Below are 20,437 nucleotides of genomic sequence, written 5' to 3'. Positions count from 1 at the left end.
TTTACTTTGTCTTCTAGAGCCGCCCTTTGAAATCTGCTGTTCAGTTCTTTTACTTCATCATTTCTTCCTTTTGCTTTAGCTGCTTGATGTTCAAAAGCAAGTTTCAGAGTCTCTTCTGACATCCATCTTGGTCTTTTCTTTCTTTCCTGTCTTTTTAATGACCTCTTGCTTTCTTCATTCCACAACTTTCTTCATTCCACAACTTGTCTGGTCTTTGGTCGTTAGTTTTCAACACGTCAAACTATTCTTGAGATGGCCTCTAAATTCAAAATTGTACTTTGGATCTCATAGACTTGTTCTAATTTTCTTCGGTTTCAACTTGAACTTGCCTATGAGCAATTGACGGTCTGTTCCACAGTCAGCCCCTGGGCTTGTTCTGACTGATGATGATATTGAGCTTTTCCATCGTCTTTTTCCACAGATGTAGTTGATTTGATTCCTTCATAAGGCTTCATAAGACCTATTTAATTTGCCATGATGACAGCAACTTGGTTTTTACTGGCTTTTCTTTTCTGCTATTAACATTTAAGCTCCCTCCCCGCAAGCCCTTCTTTGTGTCCACCATTTCTCTCCTTATAGCAGTATGGTATATATATATTTTTCAAAATCTCAGCCTGATACTTCTTTATCTCTTCTGCCATCAGTTCATTTTAATCTATTTATTCTTGTAAATCTATTCACTATTTGCAGAAGGAAGGCCTTCTTGTGGCCTGTTGAAGGCCCCTGTTTTCCAGAACTTCATTCTGGTCCTTTCAGTAGACAATTCTCAGAGGTGAGCCCTATCTCTGAGTGTGTAGTTGTTCTCTTTTCTCTTGTTTTGAAATATTGCTTACAAGGCTCCAAGCTCTTTATTTTTTCCTTCTTACTCACAAGAAAAGAGAACTATTCAGATTCGATGTCTGCCTTAGGCAAGGTGAGTGGGTTCCTTTGTCTGTCTCAGATGTACAGTAAAGTAGGGTTTTTGTGGGTAGTCCCTAGCCCAAGGGTCTAGGAAGCTCTCAGTGTGGCATGGCGCTGGTATATGAGGTTGGATATTCTCTTACTTCTGTTACCTGGTTTTTTGTTCTGACCGTTGGGAAACTATATACTGTAATCTCCAGCATATTCTACCACCAGAACACTACCTCTCTCTGCCCTGCCCCATAGCATTTTAAATATTAGAATAAGCTCCAAACAGGAAATTTGCTGGCCCCATGACTCCACATTTCTTGGGGAGTTATAAGCTTTGAAAGGATATAGGGAGTACCTGTTTGCTAGACAAACAACTGCTGTTTTTTGCTTTTTTTTTTTTCCTGGCTGCTACAAACCCCAGACCCTTCAGCCAGGGACAAACTGACAAAGACGTCCAAGCTGTCATTTCACCTTATTTGTGCAAAGCTGTATATTTTGTAGATTGAATGTCACAATTCCTCTTCACAGACTTTTATAGTTAGGAATTCTGACAATAATTGCTTGTCCATATTGGGTATTGATGGAGATGGTGTTAATTTTTGTCTTTATAAATTATTGCAGCAAGTTCCTGAGAGAGGGTGCTTCAGGGTCTGTTAGGTGGGCCCCTTCCAAACAGGGAGTCCCCTGTGGTTTAACTTCTGGGTTAACAGATATGTATATGTAATATTAACATTTATTAAATGTTCACAATTTGCCAGGCAGGCACTATGCTCACTGAAGATTCCCAGGGGAGTGCGAATGGTTAATGCAGTCAGCTGCTAACTGAAAGGTTGGAGGTTTGAGTCCACCCAGAGGTGGGTGGTAAGAAGGGCCTAGTGATCTACTTCCGAAAAATCAGTCACTGAAAACCCTATGGAGCACAGTTCTACTCTGACCTATATGGGGTCACCACGAATTGGAGTCGACTCAACACCAACTGGATGTTAAGTCTTTTTTAGTCTTCATAAGGACCTTATTTTGAAAAACAAAAACCAAGCCCACTGCCCTCAAGTTGATTCCGACTCACAGCGACCTTATAGGACAGAGTAGAACTGCCCCATCATGTTTCTAAGGAGCAGCAGGTGGATTCAAACCACTGACCTTTGGGCTAACAGCCAAGCTCTTAACCACTGTGCCATCAGGGCTCCTTATTAGGCCGGTGTTATTATGATCTTCATTTATGGACGAGACACTAGGCTTAGAAACATAGGATAACTCACCCAGGTCACTGAGCTACGAGACTATGAAGTCGAGATTCTCACTAAGGCCGCCTGGCTCCAGGTATGTAACCCTGTGCAAAAGTGCTCCTCAAACCGGGTCCTTGGAAGACATGAAGGACTTTCCAAGAACTCTTTATTGCCTCTAATAGGGGGTGGGGTGGGTGTGGGTCTTCCCCATTACTGTAATTTAAAAGTGTTTGTATCCAGAAAGTTTCCTATTTTTATCCTCTCTTAAGGGAAGAAAGAGGCAGTTGCTCAAGTCATCATATTATGGGAAAATTCTTTTGTATAAAAATTTACTGCAGACTATGATCTGGGAAGACACCAGGCAAGCAGCAATGCTCACCTTTCCACATTTCATTTCTGTTCTGTCCACTTGTGAGTGAAGTGACCTGAATCTCGCTCAAATGCCAATTCTACCTATGAGTGAGGTGATCTGAATCTTGCCCAAATGCCAATTGCTTCTTTTTAATCTTGTCTTCTCAGAAAATAATTCCTTCCCCTATTAACGGTATCAATCCCAGTGATCTTGGAAAAGCCAGCTCAAACATGAGAATCTTGACTCTGATCTGATAAGAGTTTTATTAGACTTGGATTCAAATTTGAATTATGACTGATGACTTTTAAAATCAGCTCTTTCCTCTTTGATGTCTTAGTTAGTAGACAGATAATAAATCAAAATGAATCATATAAAGGGGGAGGTATAGTACAGTTGGAGCCCTGGTGGCACAGTGGTTAAAAGCTTGGCTGCTAACCAAGAGGTCGGAAGTTTGAATCCATCAGCCGCTCCTTGGAAACCTTATGGGGCAGTTCTACTCAGTCCGATAGGGTTGCTATGAGTCAGAATCAGGCAACAGGTTTGACTCTGGGTTTTATGGTGCAGTTGCTGAATAATAGGGCAATTTATGAGGAATTCTTGTACTTTGGGGCAGAGCAACTGTGATAAAAATGGGCGGACCTTCCTTAAATGCCTGCTTATACTAGATACTTGACTAGCCGGTTGGATTTTAGAGCATGGCTAGGCCAGAGCCAAAGACTACTGACTCATAAAATTTTAGAGTTTGAAAGCATCTCAAAGGTTATTTAGTCCAGTCCTTACCCCATATGTGATTACTGTGGGAATACATTATCTTGTGCATTCCCAGCCTCCCACTGTAGCTCATTCCATGGTTAAAAATTCTAATTATAAGGGAGTTTTAGCTTATATAGTATATAAATTTGTCTCTATGACATTTCCACCTGCTAGTCCTGGATCTGTCCTCTGCAGCCAAATAGAAAAGAGGACTCTGCCTCCCCCATAAAAGCCTTCCAAGGATTGGAAGTTGGCCATCAAGTAGCCCTCAGGGCTCCTCAGCCAAACGTTATCAAGATGAGTTGAGACTTAGGGCTGGTGTGACTGGAGGTTGACTGGTGGCACCCAGATGCCTGCAGCAGCCCCTCCCCTCTTTTTTCCCTGTGACTCTGGGCAGAGTTCAGGTCATTTTACAGCCCCTTCTTTTTTTTTTTTTCCTTCTAAATGGACTCCCTCAGTGGTCAATACACTTGGTTGTATTAAAACAAAAATCCTATTAAACCAATAAGAGAAATTGATTGAAGTTTATTTAAGATACAATTTGCAAATCAGGGTCACATTTCGACCAACCCCCAAACCCATTGCTGTTGAGTTGATTCCGACTCATAGCAACCCTATAAGGCAGAGTAGAGCTGCCGTATAGGGTTTCCAAGCCTGTGAATCTATACAGAAGGAGACCACCACATCTTTCTCTCATGGAGTGGCTGGTGGTTTTGAACTACCAACATTTTGTTTCGCAGCCAAGTGCTTAACTACTGCACCACCAGGACTAGCAAGTCAGAAATGTTCCGGAGAAGAAAAGAACTTTCAAAATTCTTTTACCAAATCTTACCTGCATTGCCATGGAAAAAAGGACTGGAACAGAACTGATAAACAATTTGTGGTCAGGAAGGATTTTCATACAGCATTGTCTTGAAAAACAATTAAAATAATTAATGATTTACCCTAAAGCATACCTCCCAGCCTGACATTTGGAAATTCCGTTTCCCAAAACTGACTGAATTCTTCACAAAAGCACAATGCCCAAGGCAAGCAGTCTAACTAGTTTATCTAGACCACTGTTTGACTCAAAGGTGACTTTTTAGTTTCAAGGCTGAAGGTTCAAAAGGACACCTAAGGGCGATTGGCCTGGGTGAGTCACCCTAACTCCCTGGGCCCAGAAATCTGGATTCCAGCAGAATTAATATGGTTTCTCAGCTGCTAACTGAAAGATTAGAAGTTCGAGTTCACCCAGAGGCACCTTGGGAGAAAGGCCTGGTGATCTACTTCCAAAAACCCAGCCATTGAAAACCCTGTGGAACTCAGTTCGAATACATGGGGTCACCGTGAGTCAGAGTCAGCTGGATAGCACCTGGTTTTGGTTTCCCTTTAGATAAAGACTTCTTTACCCATAAGGATGATCCCATTATAACAGTTCACAAAATAGCTACCATCTGAGAGCCTGCAAAGTGCATGTGTTTTATGTATATTAATTCTAATCCACACAGTAGCCTTGAATGGTAGGTATTAATTTGAACCACATGAAATTGTCATTTTTAAAAGTAAAAAAATGCCTGAAATATCAGCAATTTCAAATGGTTCAATTTATTGTTAATCTGATTTTATAGGTGACAGTATTGCGACTTGGAAATGTTACATGCCTTGTTGAAGGCCACAGAGCCAGCAAGAGGCAGACTAGGGTCCGAAGGTAAGTCTACCTGGCTCTAACACTGGCTCCTCCATCCCTTCTGTGTGGATCACACTGCAGTTGCGTATGCAGTGATCCAGGCAAGGAGGTCACAGTCCTCTGTGATGCGGCAGGGTGGAGTGATAAAGAAGGGGATCTGAGACATTTAGTTTGTCAAATAAACCTTGATCCCACCACTTAACTATCTGTGTGACCTTGAAAAGGTTACCAAACCTCTCTCAGATCCAACTACCTCATGGCTGAAATTGAGTTATTAATATTTAACTTGTAGGGCTTGTGGGAGGATTAAATTGTTTTAAGAAAAAAAAATCACGAAGTTTAGTAAAGCAAAAAGAAAGTTTTATTCAGCTTATATTCAAAAAGGCAAAAGTCGGAAATAGACAAGCATGCTGCCAGAGCCTTGTCTACCTGAATCCAAGGAAATTACAGAATAAGCAAAAGTGGGAAAAAGGCCAGGCACGCTGCCACAGCCAGCATCTGCCTGAGTTGGAGGAAAGTTACAGAGTCAACAGCATGTATTAACATTGCAAATGGACAAAACCACTGAAAGCTTAGTCTTTTCACAGATTGGCTAGAAAATGTGATCCTACATTTTGAATTGTCTTTCTTAACAATCACTGGTACAGGTTTCAGTAAGGACAGCCAGGAGGGTCCTTATCGGTCCAACAAATTTTCTGTTCACTAAACGCTAACAGAAAAAGAATGGAAACTCTTTTGTGTTGTTTTATGATTTGTTTCTGTGAAAGTTCTCTAAAAGCTGTTTTCTGAGATTTATCCTAGCTATTCGACAGCAATGGGTTTTTTTTTTTTTTTCTTTTTATTAATACCTCAGGGCCCAGTTGTTGTGTCCTTGTGAGTCCTTGTGAGTCCAGCTCCAGCTGGGACACATTTTAGGACCTGGAATAATGGCCCCAGTATTATCTCCTAAATTAAAATAGAATAACACTCTGCCGAGCTCCTGGTCAATGCTTTCCTGTTCCTTGATGTTTCTTGCTGTATAGCCTTAGTCCATTCACGAAGTCACTCCTCTAGATGAGGGTTGGCAAAATTTTCCTGTAAAGAAAAAAAAAAACCAAACCCACTGACTTCGAGTTGATTGAGCCACTGAAAACCCTATGGAGCACAGTTCTACTCTGACCAACATGGGGTCACCATGAGTTGGAGTTGACTTAACACCAACTGGATGCTCAGTCTTATTTAATCTTCATAATGACCTTATTAAAAAAAAAACAAAAGCCAAACCCAATGCCCTCGAGTCGATTCCGACTTATAATGACCCTATAGGACAGAGTAGAACTGCCCCATAGGGTTTCCAAGGAGTGCCTGAGGGATTTGAACTGCCGACCCTTTGGTTAGCAGCCATTGCTCCTAACCACTAGGCCACCAGGGTTTCCTTGGTTTTTTCTATACAGGGCTGCTAGTAAATGACGTAGGCTTTGTGGCCCGAGAGGAAATGTTCTCAATTCTTTGAGCACTGGTTCTCATGGAAAGTCATTTTTACGCTATTAAAAATGTAGAAACCGTTCTTAGCTAGCAAGCCATACAACAATAGGTGGGGCCTGTAGGCCTTAGTTTGCACTAGCTGACTGTTATGTACTTTCACCCCTCAAGTCTCCAACAACTTTCCTATAAACCTTGCCCTCAGTGATAACATTGCTTCTTCTTTCATTGAGAAAACAGAAGCAGCCAGAAAGACCTCACACATCTCCCTCTGCCACACCTCCCTCCACGGGCCCACATTCTCTTCCTTGTCTTTAGTGACAGCACCTGGCAGTCTACTTCTGAAAAGCTTTGGCCAGTGAAAACCTTATGAATAGCAGCAGAACATTGTCTGATATAGTGCTGGAAGATGAGCCCCCCAGGTTGGAAGGCACTCAAAAGACGACTGGGGAAGAGCTGCCTCCTCAAAGTAGAGTTGACCTTAATGACGTGGATGGAGTAGAGCTTTCGGGACCTTCATTTGCTGATGTGGCACGACTCAAAATAAGAAGAAACAACTGCAAACATCCATTAATAATCAGAACCTGGAATGTACAAAGTATGAATCTAGGAAAATTGGAAATCATCAAAAATGAAATGGAATGCATAAACATCAATGTTCTAGGTGTTAGTGAGCTGAAATGGACTGGTATTGGCCATTTTGAATCAGACAATCATATAGTCTACTATGCTGGGAATGAGAACTCAAAGAGGAATGGTGTTGCATTCGTCATGAAAAAGAACCTTTCAAGATCTATCCTGAAATACAATGCTGTAAGCGATAGGATAATATCCATACGCCTACAAGGAAGACCAGTTAATACGACTATTATTCAAATTTGCACACCAACCACTAGGGCCAAAGATGAAGAAATAGAAGATTTTTATCAGCTGCCGCTGCCTGAAATTGATCGAACATGCAATCAAGATGCATTGATAATTACTGGCGATTGGAATGCGAAAGTTGGAAACAAAGAAGGAAGATCAGTAGTTGGAAAATATGACCTTGGTGATAGAAACAATGCTGGAGATCGAATGATAGAATTTTGCAAGACCAACGACTTCTTCATTGCAAATACCTTCTTTCACCAACAATAAATGGCAGCTATACACATGGACCTCACCAGATGGAACACGCAGAAGTCAAATTGACTATATCTGTGGAAAGAGGTGATGGAAAAGCTCAATATCATCAGTCAGAACAAGGCCAGGGGCCGACTGTGGAACAGACCATCAATTGCTCATATGGAAGTTCAAGCTGAAACTGAAGAAAATCAGAGAAAGTCTACGAGAGCCAAAATATGACCTTGAGTACATCCCACCTGAATTTAGAGACCATCTGAAGAGTAGATTTGACACATTGAACACTAGCGACCAAAGACCAGACGAGTTGTGGAATGACATCAAGGACATCGTCCATGAAGAAAGCAAGAGGTCATTGAAAAGAAAGGAAAGAAAGAAAAGACCAAGATGGATGTCAGAGGGGACTCTAAAACTTGCTCTCGCACGTCGAGCAGCTAAAGCAAAAGCAAGAACTGATGAAGTAAAAGAACTGAACAGAAGATTTCAAAGGGAGTCTCGAGAAGACAAAGCAAAGTATTATAATGACATGTGCAAAGAGCTGGAGCTGGAAAACCAAAAGGGAAGAACTCGCTGGGCATTTCTCAAGCTGAAAGAATTGAAGAAAAAATTCAAGCCTCGAGTTGCAATAGTGAAGGATTCCATGGGGAAGATATTAAACGACCCAGGAAGCATCAAAAAGAAGATGGAAGGAATACACAGTCATTATACCAAAAAGAATTAGTCGATATTCAACCATTTCAAGAGGTGGCATATGATCAGGAACCGATGGTACTGAAGGAAGAAGTCCAAGCTGCTCTGAAGGCATTGGCGAAAAACAAGGCTCCAGGAATTGATGGAATATCAGTTGAGATGTTTCAACAAACATGCAGCGCTGGAGGTGCTCATTCATCTATGCCAAGAAATATGGAAGACAGCTTCCTGGCCAGCTGACTGGAAGAGATCCATATTTATGCCTATTGCCAAGAAAGGTGATCCAACCGAATGTGGAAATTATAGAACAATATCATTAATATCACATGCAAGCAAAATTTTGCTTAAGATCTTTCAAAAATGGCTGCAGCAGTATATCGACAGGGAACTGCCAGAAATTCAGGCTGGTTTCAGAAGAGGACGCGGAACCAGGGATATCATTGCTGATGTCAGATGGATCCTGGCTGAAAGCAGAGAATACCAGAAGGATGTTTGCCTGTGTCTTATTGACTATGCAAAGGCATTCAACTGTGTGGATCATAACAAACTATGGATAACATTGGGAAGAATGGGAATTCCAGAACACTTAATTATGCTCATGAGGAACCTGTACATAGATCAAGAGGTGTTTGTTTGAACAGAACAAGGGGATACTGATTGGGTTAAAGTCAGGAAAGGCGTGTGTCAGGGTTATATTCTTTCACCATACCTATTCAGTCTGCATGCTGAGCAAATAATATGAGAAGCTGGACTATATGAAGAAGAACGGGGCATCAGGATTGGAGGAAGACTCATTAACAACCTGCGTTATGCAGATGACACAATCTTGCTTGCTGAAAGTGAAGAGGACCTGAAGCACTTACTCATGAAGATCAAAGACCACAGCCTTCAGTATGGATTACATCTCAACATAAAGAAAACAAAGATCCTCACAACTGGACCAACGAGCAACATCATGATAAACGGAGAAAAGATTGAAGTTGTCAAGGATTTCATTTTACTTGGATCCACAATCAACAGCCATGGAAGCAGCAGTTAAGAAATCAAAAGACGCATTTCATTGGGCAAATCTGCTGCAAAGGACCTCTTCAAATTTTTTAAGAGCAAAGATGTCACCTGAAGTCTAAGGTGTGCCTGACCCAAGCCATGGTATTTTCAATCGCATCATATGCATGTGAAAGCTGGACAATGAAAAGGAAGAACAGAGAAGAATTGATGCCTTTGAATTGTGGTGTTGGTGAAGAATTTTGAATATACTATGGACCACCAAAAGAACGAACAAATGTGTGTTAGAAGAAGTACAGCCAGAATACTCCTTAGAGGCAAGGATGGTGAGAATGCGTCTTACATACTTTGGACACGTTGACAGGAGGCATCAGTCTCTGGAGAAGGACATCATGCTTGGCAGAGTACAGGATCAGCGGAAAAGAGGAAGACCCTCAACGAGGTGGATTGACACAGTGGCTGCAACAATGATCCCAAGCATAGCATTGATTGTAAGGATGGCTCAGGCCGGGCAGTGTTTTGTTCTGTTTTGCATAGGCTCGCTATGAGTCGGAACCGAATTGACGGCACCTAACAACAACAACAATAACAACAATAACAACAACAACAACAACCAGCTCTCTGGAAACTTGGTGATGTAGTGGTTAAGAGCTACAGCTGCTAACCAAAGGGTGGGCAGTTCCGTTCCACCAGGTACTCTGTGGAAACTCTGTGAGGCAGTTCTACTCTGCCCTATAGGCTTACTATGAGTCGGAATTGACTCAAGGGCAACAGGTTTGTTTTTTTCTTAATGAGCTCCCTGGCTCCCGAGGCAACCCATCCCCTCTGTTTGCAGTCTAGATCCCCTTGTCTTCCACTTACTCAAAAACATTGCTCCAACAATTCTCTCCAGCTCCTTTAAAGCATTAAAGTTTCTCTCTACATTAACTCTTTCTTATCAGTGAACAAACATGCTGGGATTTCTCCCGTCTTGAAAAACCTCTCCCTTGGCCCCATTGTGCCCTGCTCTCACCCTTACTACCTCATTTCCCGCCTTATTACAGAAAACTTTGTGAAAGAGTTATTATTTAGGCTAACTTCCATTTCTCTCTTTCCATTCACTCTTTTTTTAAAGTAAATTATTTTATTTTTGTTGTTGTTGTGGAGAATATACACAGCAAAAACATGCACCAATTCAAAGTTCTGCATGTACAATTCGGTGACACTGATTGCATTCTTTGAGTTGTACAGCTATTCTCATCCCCCCTTTTCTGAGTTGTTCCTCCCCCATTAAACATAAACTCCTTGCTCCCTAAGGTTCCTATTTAATCTTTTGAGTTGCTGTCATCTATTTGATCCCATATAGATAGTTCTTAAAAGAGCATAATGCTCAAGGCAGATATTGTTTACTAGTTAAGCTAACCTACTGTTTAAGAAGACTTCAAGGGATATATATATATATATAGCTTCTTCTTTGGTAGGTTTCTTTTCTTCAGGGAATATTTTTGGTTGAATGTTTAAGGATTATTTTGAGGCAATATTTTCAGGGGTTCATCCAGCCTCCATTGCTACAGAAAGTCTGGATTCCATGAGAACATGAAATTCCCATTCACTCTTGAGTCTACTCCACGCACTCAGGTTTGGCCTCCATCACCTCGTCGTCACTAATGACCTCCAGGTTGTTTAATCCAGCGGCCAGTCAGCTCTCATCCGAACGGATTCATCAGCACCGTTTGCCGCAGTGGATCATGTCCTTCTCCCTGAAACCCTTCCTTCACTTACCTTCCCAGATACAGGGCTTTACTGCTTTTCTTCCTTGATCCTTCTTGGTCTCCTTTGCTGTTTCCTTCTCATCTCTGCTACCTCTTAATGTTGGAGTGTCCGAGGGGTATTCCTTGGATTTTTTTTTATTTTCTATCTATAGTCACTCTCTTAATGATCTTATTCATCTCATGGCTTGAAATACCATCTATGTGCTGACGGCTTCCGTGTTTGTATTTCTAGTTTGACTCATTTCTTGAACCCCACAGTTATATATCTGACTTCCCACTCAGCATCTCTACTTTCAGGTCTAATAGGCATCTCAAACGTAGCATGTCTGTAACTGAGTTTCTGAGATTTCCTTACCAAAAAAAATGGTTTTTGTCAGTCATTCTCTTCTATGTAAATTGCAACCTCATCCTTCCAGGCACTCAGGCTAAAATCCCCAGCTTCATTTTGTTTTTTTTCTTTTTATTGACTTTTTGAGGTATAATGTGTCTTCATTAAACCCCATGCATTTAACATGTACCATTCAATGAGTTTTGACAGACGCATGGGCCTGTGAAACCACCAGCACAATCAACATACGGAACATTTCTATCTCCCCCTCCCACCAGCCTTCCCTCCACCTCTATCCCTGGTAGACCATATCTGCTTTTTGCCACCATAGGATTAGTTTATATTGTCTAGAATTTCAAGTAAATAAAATTATACAGTATGTACTCTTTTGTGTCTGCTTCTTTCATTTAGACTAAAGAGTTTGAGATTCATTCCTATTATGTGTATTGCTATTTCACTCCTTTTTATTGCAATTAATATTCCATTAAATGGATATTGGACAATTTTTTTTATATGTTTACTAGGTGATAGTCCTTTGCCAAATGATCGGCAGTTTGCCGCTCCATGGGAGAAAGATGTAGCAGTCTGCTTCTATAAAGATTTACAGCCTTGGAAACCCTATGCTGCAGTTCTACCCCTTCCTATAGGGTCGCTACGAGTTGGAATAGACTCCACAGCAGTGAGGTTTTTTTTTAGTGTACCTTTTATAAACATGCTCATAGTGCACGAATTCTCTCATGAATGAAGTGTAACAGACAAAGAACTAATATACCCCCTCCACGGAACCCAAGGGTCTTCTAGACAAGTAATAAATAAGAATCAACGAGCTTGGTGTCTGGTGCCTCCGGAGTGGCTTATAGCTTCTTTTTGGGAATCTCTTTGGCCCCAACCAAAAAGAACAGCTGAAAAGAGGTAGGTGTTTCTCACCCAAGTTAATAAACACTCTTGCTATTGTTTATGACCTTACATACAGCAAAGTCAACAGAAAATACCATTTCTGTTGTGGATTTTGTCACTTAATCCGCAGTGAGTTTTGCCCAGGTATGTTAGTGCGGCGAATGAATCAGAGTGCTTGTCCTCTTACCCTGGTGGCACAGTGGTTAAAGCCCTCTGCTGCTAACTGAAAGGTTGGCGGTTCAAACCCACCAGTCGCTCCTCAGGAGAAAGATATGGCAGTCTGCTTCCATAATCCTACCCTGTCCTATAATAGGGTCACTATGAGTCAGAATCTACCCGACAGCAGTGGGTTTTTTTTGGTCCTTTTACCAACTCATTGATTTTCCTGAAGGAAGACCCAGAGGGTAGAATGCAAAGTAGCCTATCACTCCTTTGTTTACAGCATTTGGAAAAATCCAAGCTCAAAAAGTCTTTTAAAAAACGGAAAGCATGCTTTTTCTCCTCTGAAGAATCTGTATTTTGTAAAAATAATTATTTCATCTCAGTGACAGAAAAATGCCTTCTCAGGAATTTAATAGTTTTCATCATTATGTTTTTTATTGGTTGTTTCTGTAGATATGTTTGGTCATTTAAAATTCAGTTCTTCTCCTGAAATTGAACTTGGATGGTGAAGAATGGAAAGACCCCATCGGTTTAAATAACATTCTTAAAATAAATGATAACGGGAGGCAGCTATTACCTAGATATTATGGGATTTGTGTCAAGGGAAAGGAACCCCGGTGCCACAGTGGTTAAGCGCTTGTCTCCAACTGAAAGGTCGGTGGTTTGAACCCAGCAGCTGCTCCCGGGGAGAAATATGTGGCAGACTGCTTCCATAAAGATTACAGCCTTGGAAATCCTATGGGGCAGTTCTACTCCGTTCCATAGGATCAAAAGGAGTTGGAATTGACTTGTCAGCAGTGGGTTTGGTTTTTATGCCAAGGGGAAAGATACAAACAATATGAGTACTGTTCTGGTTGTCCCCAGGGACATTTCTTTATAAAAGTTGTGTTTACAGTGGGGCATGGGTAGAGAGACTTGCCCTGAGTCCAGTTTATTTTGCATATAAAAATGCATTGCTGCTGTTGTTAGCTGCCCTCAATTTGGACACTGACTCATGGAGATCCTATGCACAATGGAATGAAAAACACTGCCTGGTCCTGCACCATCCCCATGACAGGATGTGTTTCAGACCATAGCCCACATTAGTCTGGAAGCTCTGCTGAAACCTGTTTGGCATTATAGCAGCACACAAACCTCTACTAACAGATGGGTGGTGGCTGTCCACGAGGTGCACTGGCCTGGAATCGAACCCAGGTCTCTCATGTAGAAGTTGAGAATTCTACCACTGAACCAGCGCTGCCCTTTATAAAAAACACATCAGGCGTTCCGTAAAGCCTTTGTCTGGCTGTCAGGCTGTCAGGCTGTCAACTTCCTGTGATGCTGGGCTGATGAACTTCATCACCTGGTTATCAGTCTTGTAACAAGATCCAAACACTTTCCCAGAAATATGACTGAATTTCTTCAGTAAACAATTGGTGTCTTGCAGTCTTCTGAAATAGAAGGATTTTCCTAAACTCATATTTACTCCTTAAAAGGATGTTTATTTTGCTGGATCAATTGCATCGGCTTACTTCGCAAACCTCCAGTGACCAGTTGCCGTCCATTCAGCCCCGACTCGTGATGACCCCGTGTTACAGAGTAGAACTGCTCCACAAGGTTTTCAAGGCTGTGACCTCTTGGAAGCAGATCTCCAGACCTGCAATACTTAGCTGATCGCACCACCCAGAAACTCCTTCCTTAGGAAATAAAGGGTGAAAATGTTCTTGTTAGACTCTGAACTGCAGTTTGCAAAGATGGATGGGAGTCTCATTCACGCTCTATTTTTGTAAAACAATGACTGCCACATAAATGGAGCTCATAAACCACTGAAAAGAACTTATGAACGAAAAGCTTGAATGTGGAATGCTAACTCTGATGTTCTTCTATTCATTCTCCTAAAACTTCAGATTACCATTTTTCTATAGCTGGAGCTGCTGGGAGATAAGAAGAGCGGTAGCAAGTGCCTAGAAAACAGAAAAGAAGAAAGCAGTCAGGAAGCACAGATCAGGGATCTCTAATCATCTTCTGTTTTTCATCCACGAGATTAAAGATACCCCCTGAGTTTTGATGAAGGATGCACAGTTGCAAGATTAAATACGGGTTAAGTCAAATTAGAAAAGGTTGAGCTCCAATCTCAGAGTTCATCAAAGCTCCCCTGGCACCCCTCCCTTACATTAAGCTTCCTTTACAACATGGGATTAGAGCAAATTTTTTTTTTTTTTGCCTAAGCCTTCCTGTCCCCAGGCACTCTGATAGCTTTTCTCTGTAGCTGTCCTCATTCAGATCACAAACAACTCTCTTATGAAGGATGAAAGAAAGCTCATTTCCCCTTCTTGCTTATACCCAAGACTGAATTCATCCCAGCTCCTCTATACATATTAATTTATTTTGGCGACCCGCAGGGTGCTGTATCAGGTACAACATGCACTCCATGTCTCATGCATTGTCACGAAACATATTAAAACTTACTACACGTGTCTGTTTTAGAAAACACCTCCTTAATCATTCCAGTAATTATACAAACACTCCACAAAGACAACCATAAACATGTCCTTCCCTCCCCGAGATGCCTTCTGACTCTCTCCTGGGAATTCACACTTTGTGAGCAGAACATGCAATTAATAACTTGACTGAGGAGAGGTTAATGTGGTCATCAGACATCTGAGAAATAAAATTGTCATTGTTTTATTAAAACCCTTTCAGGACTGGCGGTCTATATAGCTACCACTTACTTTTTGTACCTTTGCAGTTCACTGGGAAGCTGCTTTCCCACTGACATTACGTGTCGCTGGCAGGCAGGGCCCTATATAACAGTTAGAAACAGGAAAACGCGTGCCTCAAGTCACTGTTTTTACAGGGTACTGAAAGAGGTGGTGCTGAAACAAGAATTTTTGGTAGGAAAAACATGAATTTTGAAAAGTTTTATTTAGCACACCTATGTACCTCTGGACTCTGGTAGTAAAATTTGTGTTCACAAGGGGTGCACATATATACCTCTGGACTCTGAGGGTATGATTTGTGGAATGAGGCAGAAAACGAAAATCATGCAACCTATCGAAAATTCAGATACACTGAGTGATTCGGCATGCCCTCCATTACTGAAAACACATAGTATCAATAAAAAATTGAAAGGAAAAAATAATCAGGTCACGAAAGGGTTCAAGACTATAATTCAGGCACCAGCTTGCATGGTAACCATAAAACTATTTTAAAGAAATAAATGAAAAGACCAGAGAAAAATGTTGATCTTAACTAGATTGGATTCTAGATCCTGCAAATGTAAGTATTTTCTTGGTCTCTAAAGAGTGAGATCCATTGCCGTTAAACATGTCATTTCTTACAAGAAGATGTAAAAGTCTGAGGAAATTCTGCGAAGATTTTGGGTAGTTTTCTTCAAACACACTGAACTCTTGGAGTCCATATTCCTTGCAGCCTTATCTCTTCAGGAGTGAGAGGGTCAAGTAAGCCCTTTAGGTTTTTCCCCCACCCTCTGTGGGAGGGGCAATGAGTCTGAGAAACTCAGGGTGATTTAAAAAGACCTTCATCACTCATTCTTTTTGTCCCACTTCATGCAAAGGTGCCCTGGTGGTGCAATGGTTAAGCACTTGGCTGCTACCTGAAAGGTTGGCAGTTTGAATCCACCAGCAGCTCCATGGGAGAAATACCTGGAGATCTGCTACCATAAAGATTACAGCCTAGAAAACTCTATGGGATGGTTCTATTCTGTCACATGGGGTCCCTATGAGTCAGAATCAACTCAACAGCACTTCACAACAACAGTACTGAAGAAGACTAAAATAAATGTAAAGCACTAGACTTTAGATTCCAACACAAGGTCCAAAGATAGGAAAGAGAACTTACGATCAGGCCCTGATGCACAATCTCCCCTAACTGGAAATGTCTGATATAAAAATAGTGGTAACATGGACTCTGTAAGGGGCCAGGGGTGCTGGAGAGTCATGGACTCCCTGTACATGCCAACCGACATGTTTAGAGTTGAGAGAGGGGAGGATGCTTTGGTTTCCCTTACCTGTACCATTGAGATACACTCTTTATTTCAAGATTTCCCCAGAGCATGATGGGAGGATCCCTGGGAAACTCATACGCCAGCCCTCCCAACCCCTAAAATGGAATCTAGTGTTCACTGAGAAAGAAGGATCATAAGCATTTGGAGTTCAGGATGGGTGGGGAAGGGCTTTAGAGTTCAGGAAGAAACCCTGGGCTTTACCCTCTGGACCACAGAGTCCACGGAGAGTTTTGGATAAGGAATAATGGGGTAAGAGTAGTGTCTGAAGCATATGAACCTGGTGTCAGGGTACAGGGTAACTTGGAGGATTTCCGCAAAGGAGGCCAGTTCGGAAATTTTTTTTTCAATAATTTGTGGCTGAGAAAATGAAGTGCCATTGGTTTACTGAGTGAGCCGGACTCAACGGGGGTAGAAATAGGGAGCAATCTAATATTTCTTCATCTATTGCCTGTTAAGGAGCCCTGGTGGCGCAGTGGTTAAGAGCTCGGCTACTAATCAAAATATCAGCAGCTTGACTCCAACAGCCCACCTTTGGAAACCCTATGGGGCAGTTCTACTCTGTCCTATAGGCTCACTGTGAGTTGGAATTGACTCAGTGACAATGGGTTTGGTTTGGTTTTTTGGTTTATTACCTTTAAAAGTGGTCTACCAGGTCCCCTTTTCTTATCTCTGCATGAAATCTGGGGAAGATTTCATAACTTTATTGTCCTTTTTACTCGTTAAAACCCACGGCCGTCATGTTCATTCCGATGCATAGCAAACCTAGGACAGAGTGGAACTGCCCCACAGGGTTTCCAAGGCCATAAATCTTGACGGAAGCAGATTGCCACATCTTTCTCCTTCGGAGCAGCTGGTTGACTCAAACCGCTGACCTTATGGTTAGCAACTGAGAGCTTTAACCACTGCACCACCAGGGCCCCTTTTTAACTTGTTAGACAAGTCCTATTTTGTTAAGGTTCACTGTCAGGTATTAAACAGTCTAGTCCAGTTTATTGTCACAATCATCACTGCAAGGCTCTTTGAGCATTTTCTGTAACTCTTGAAATGTTAAAGGAAGAATGACAAGGCCCCCCTGAGGCATCTGCAGCTGCAGGATTGTGGGTAATTTCACACAGCTTTCTCCAGTCTGGGTTGGCTTGGGTTCTCCACTCCAGTTCTGACATTGCGAACATGCAACTCTTCTGAGTTCCACTCTCTATGCCGTTTCCACCATGTTCTGAATTTGACCAGTCATTCTAATGAACTATTTGCTTTCCAGTTAGGATCTCCGAGACAATGTCCAACGGTCACTGCGTTGGATGAAGTGTTACGTTTTCTTTGCTTTGAAAATAAGAATGTTTGATCTGCATGAGAACAGTCGCAAGAAGTGTACAGACCTGTATGTGGAAGGTGATGTATGGTTAAGAGTGGAAGGCCAGATTACTTGGGTTCACGTTCTGATCCTGCCTCTGACTAGCTTTTAGTTATGTAATTTCTCTGACCCCTGGTTCTTCTTCTGTAAAGTGGAACCAAATATTAGTACCTGTCCATTGAAACTGTTGGATGTAACAAGGCTAGACAAGTACAGGTCTTAGCAGAGTGCCTGGTATATGAAGACAGTTCCGAGAAATATTAACAATAGTGGAGATTATGACGATGATGATGTGTGAAAAATTTAGCTTTTTCTGTGTGGTCTCAGAATGTGGAGTCATCAGAACCCATGCTGGAGGAGGGCAGGACCACCTGACAATGTAATGCTTCCTGCATGGCGATTCCTGTCAGAGACTTGGTGACGATTTATTTCTCTTAGCCACCAGGCTAAACCCCCAAAAACTCGTTGCCATTGAGTCAATTCCGACTCAAAGCGACCTTATAGCCAGGGTAGTAGAAGAGATTCAAGAAAGGGGTGGGAGAGAGGACCACTTCAATGAAGCGATGATGGGACGTGTCAGGGGAAGGTGAGGATGTGAGTCAGTGGCTTTGAAAACTCCAGAAGATTCAGGTGAGCTCTGGAGGAAGGGGTGACCAGCACAGACACCTTTTGCATCTCTGCACTGGGGCGTGGTGACGCTGACTGGAGGAGATCCTCTGTAAACAGGGGCTGTAACCTGGTCTGGCTCAGAGCTTTATCACGGCTCAACCTTCAGCCTTCTGGGAATGGGATTCGGGTCTGTGTTCTTCTGGACTTTCTCCCTAGCCACGCCCCCTACATCTATTTGTGTGTTTGTTTTATTCTGTCAGCTAAGATACTCACATTTCTATCTGACTCTATTTCTCATGTAACAGCAGGCAGGGTTTTCTTTTTTAGTGTCAGTTAGTTTGAGGGAATTTTTCTTTCTTTGTTAAATATGAAACGTGTGCGTTTTCTCTTTCACATCGCTGCTCTTCAAGTTAAAAAAGGGGGGGAGGGGGATGAAACGAAGCATCTATTTGAATTTCAGCGCAGAGCTATATTCCTTTTGATTGTGAGCCTGTCTTGAAATTCTAATTTGAATGGCATTTGTTTCATGACTTAAAATAATTCAGGATTATTTCAGTTAGAAATGTGAACTCAATACAGTTTTGATGAATAGAGGTTTTACATCTGAATAGTAAATAGGCTGCTCTTTGTTTTCAAAACTAGCTGGGAAAAAACATAAACCCCAGTCACCTCGTGTCATTAAACTCTTTCTGGAGATGCTTGGAGTCTGTTTTAGAAATACTTAAATGAAATAAATTCATAAATGTAAATTATGCAAAGAGAAAGCATGACGTGTTAAATATACGTGGTATGAGTAATTTATTTGTTACGTGTGCACAACAAGGAAGCCCACAGGGGAAGCAGGTGGTAGTAATTACCGAATACAAGAAACTCAATAGAGACTTTAACACTTAAGTTTATCTCAGGTAATGTATCAGTCGCCACACAGTTAGTCTTCTTAACGGTCATAATGGACAATTGATATTAAGCACAGCAAGCGGCTCGTGCTTTCTAACTGTTACCTTTTTGAGACAGGGAATTACAGCCATGGGTCTAAGAGTTACCAGATTAGTGTACCTGATTTAAATGCAATAACCATGGTGTTTGGTAATGTTATTAACCTTGGGTTTGTATTAGCTTAAAAATACATACGCATGTATAGCCCTTGTTGTTAGTAGTGGTATCCTGCTTGATTTTTATATTGGGAAACTAGTTGGTCCTTTTAGGAGAAGGAAGTCTTCTATTCTGCAATTTCATTCAACAAGTTCTTGCTCATTAATTTTAGGAGAGTATGCAGAACTTATGGAGGGAGTCCTGGTGGCTCAAAGCTTAAGTGTTTGGCTGCTAGGTAAAATGTTGATGGCTTGCACCAACCCAGTTGCTTTGTGGGAGAAAAGACCTGGTGATGTGCTCCTGTAAAGATTGTTGTTGTTGTTGTGTACCCTCAAGTCATTTCCGACTGGTGGCAACCGTATAGTTCAGAGTAGAACTGCCTCCATAGGGTTTCCCAGGCTATAATCTTTACGGAAGCAGATTACTGGGTATTTTCTACTGTGGAGCCATAGGTGGGTTCAAGGTGCTGAACTTTCTTTTGGTTAATAGCCAAGTGCTTAACTGTGTGTCACCAGAGCTACTTCCCATAGAGATTACAGTCTAGAAAACCCTACGGGGCAGTTCTACTTGTCCCTGTGAGTTGAAATGGACTCAATGGCACCCAACAATAACAAGAACATACATAACTTAGGCCTCTAGGTGGCACACATGATTTTCACTTGACTATGAACCTAAAGGCTGGTTGTTTGAACCCACCCAGCAGTACCATGGAAGAAAGGCCTGGTGATCTTCTGTTAAGAGTACAACCAGGAAAACCTTATGGAGCAGTTTTACTCTTAACACTCATAGGGTTGCCATGAGTCGGAATCAACTTGATGTCAGTGGGTTTGGTTTTTTTTTAATACATTGCTTAGCATTTTTAAAGGACCATCTTCCAGTGCAGCAGCAGGAAATAGAATTTTGCGGGCTGGTTATAAAATTAGTATGTAAAATACAGAAAAGAAAAAGAAAAGAAAAATTTAAACGACTCATAATCCACTACCCAGGCACAATCACTGTTACACCAATAGGTATGTATTTCTTTCCAGCCACTTTTTGGGAGTGGTGCATAAATATACATGGTTTTTCTGCATAT

The 20,437-nt window shown here is 41.7% G+C and overlaps 1 protein-coding gene across 4 annotated transcripts in view; it reads left to right on the top strand.

Moving 5' to 3' along the window:
* Window positions 1-20,437, top strand: part of BACH1 (BTB domain and CNC homolog 1) — a 131,388-nt gene that overhangs the window by 86,573 nt on the left and 24,378 nt on the right. Inside the window, exons 5-6 of one of the 4 annotated variants that reach the window (XM_049857741.1) lie at window positions 4,830-4,909; window positions 10,784-11,052. The exons of 2 other annotated variants lie outside the window; for them this stretch is intronic. In XM_049857741.1, the coding sequence (XP_049713698.1) occupies window positions 4,830-4,909; window positions 10,784-10,832 (129 nt within the window). In that variant the 3' untranslated portion in view covers window positions 10,833-11,052. Of the gene's footprint in view, window positions 1-4,829; window positions 4,910-10,783; window positions 11,053-20,437 lie in introns of those variants that run through there. One more of the 4 variants, XM_049857745.1, reaches the window with a different exon arrangement.

The sequence above is a fragment of the Elephas maximus genome, chromosome 18 (assembly GCF_024166365.1).
Source record: "Elephas maximus indicus isolate mEleMax1 chromosome 18, mEleMax1 primary haplotype, whole genome shotgun sequence".
Taxonomy (NCBI): Eukaryota; Metazoa; Chordata; class Mammalia; order Proboscidea; family Elephantidae; genus Elephas; species Elephas maximus.
Note: the sequence above shows the minus strand (reverse complement) of the source record. Positions and strands in the feature narration are given on the sequence as shown.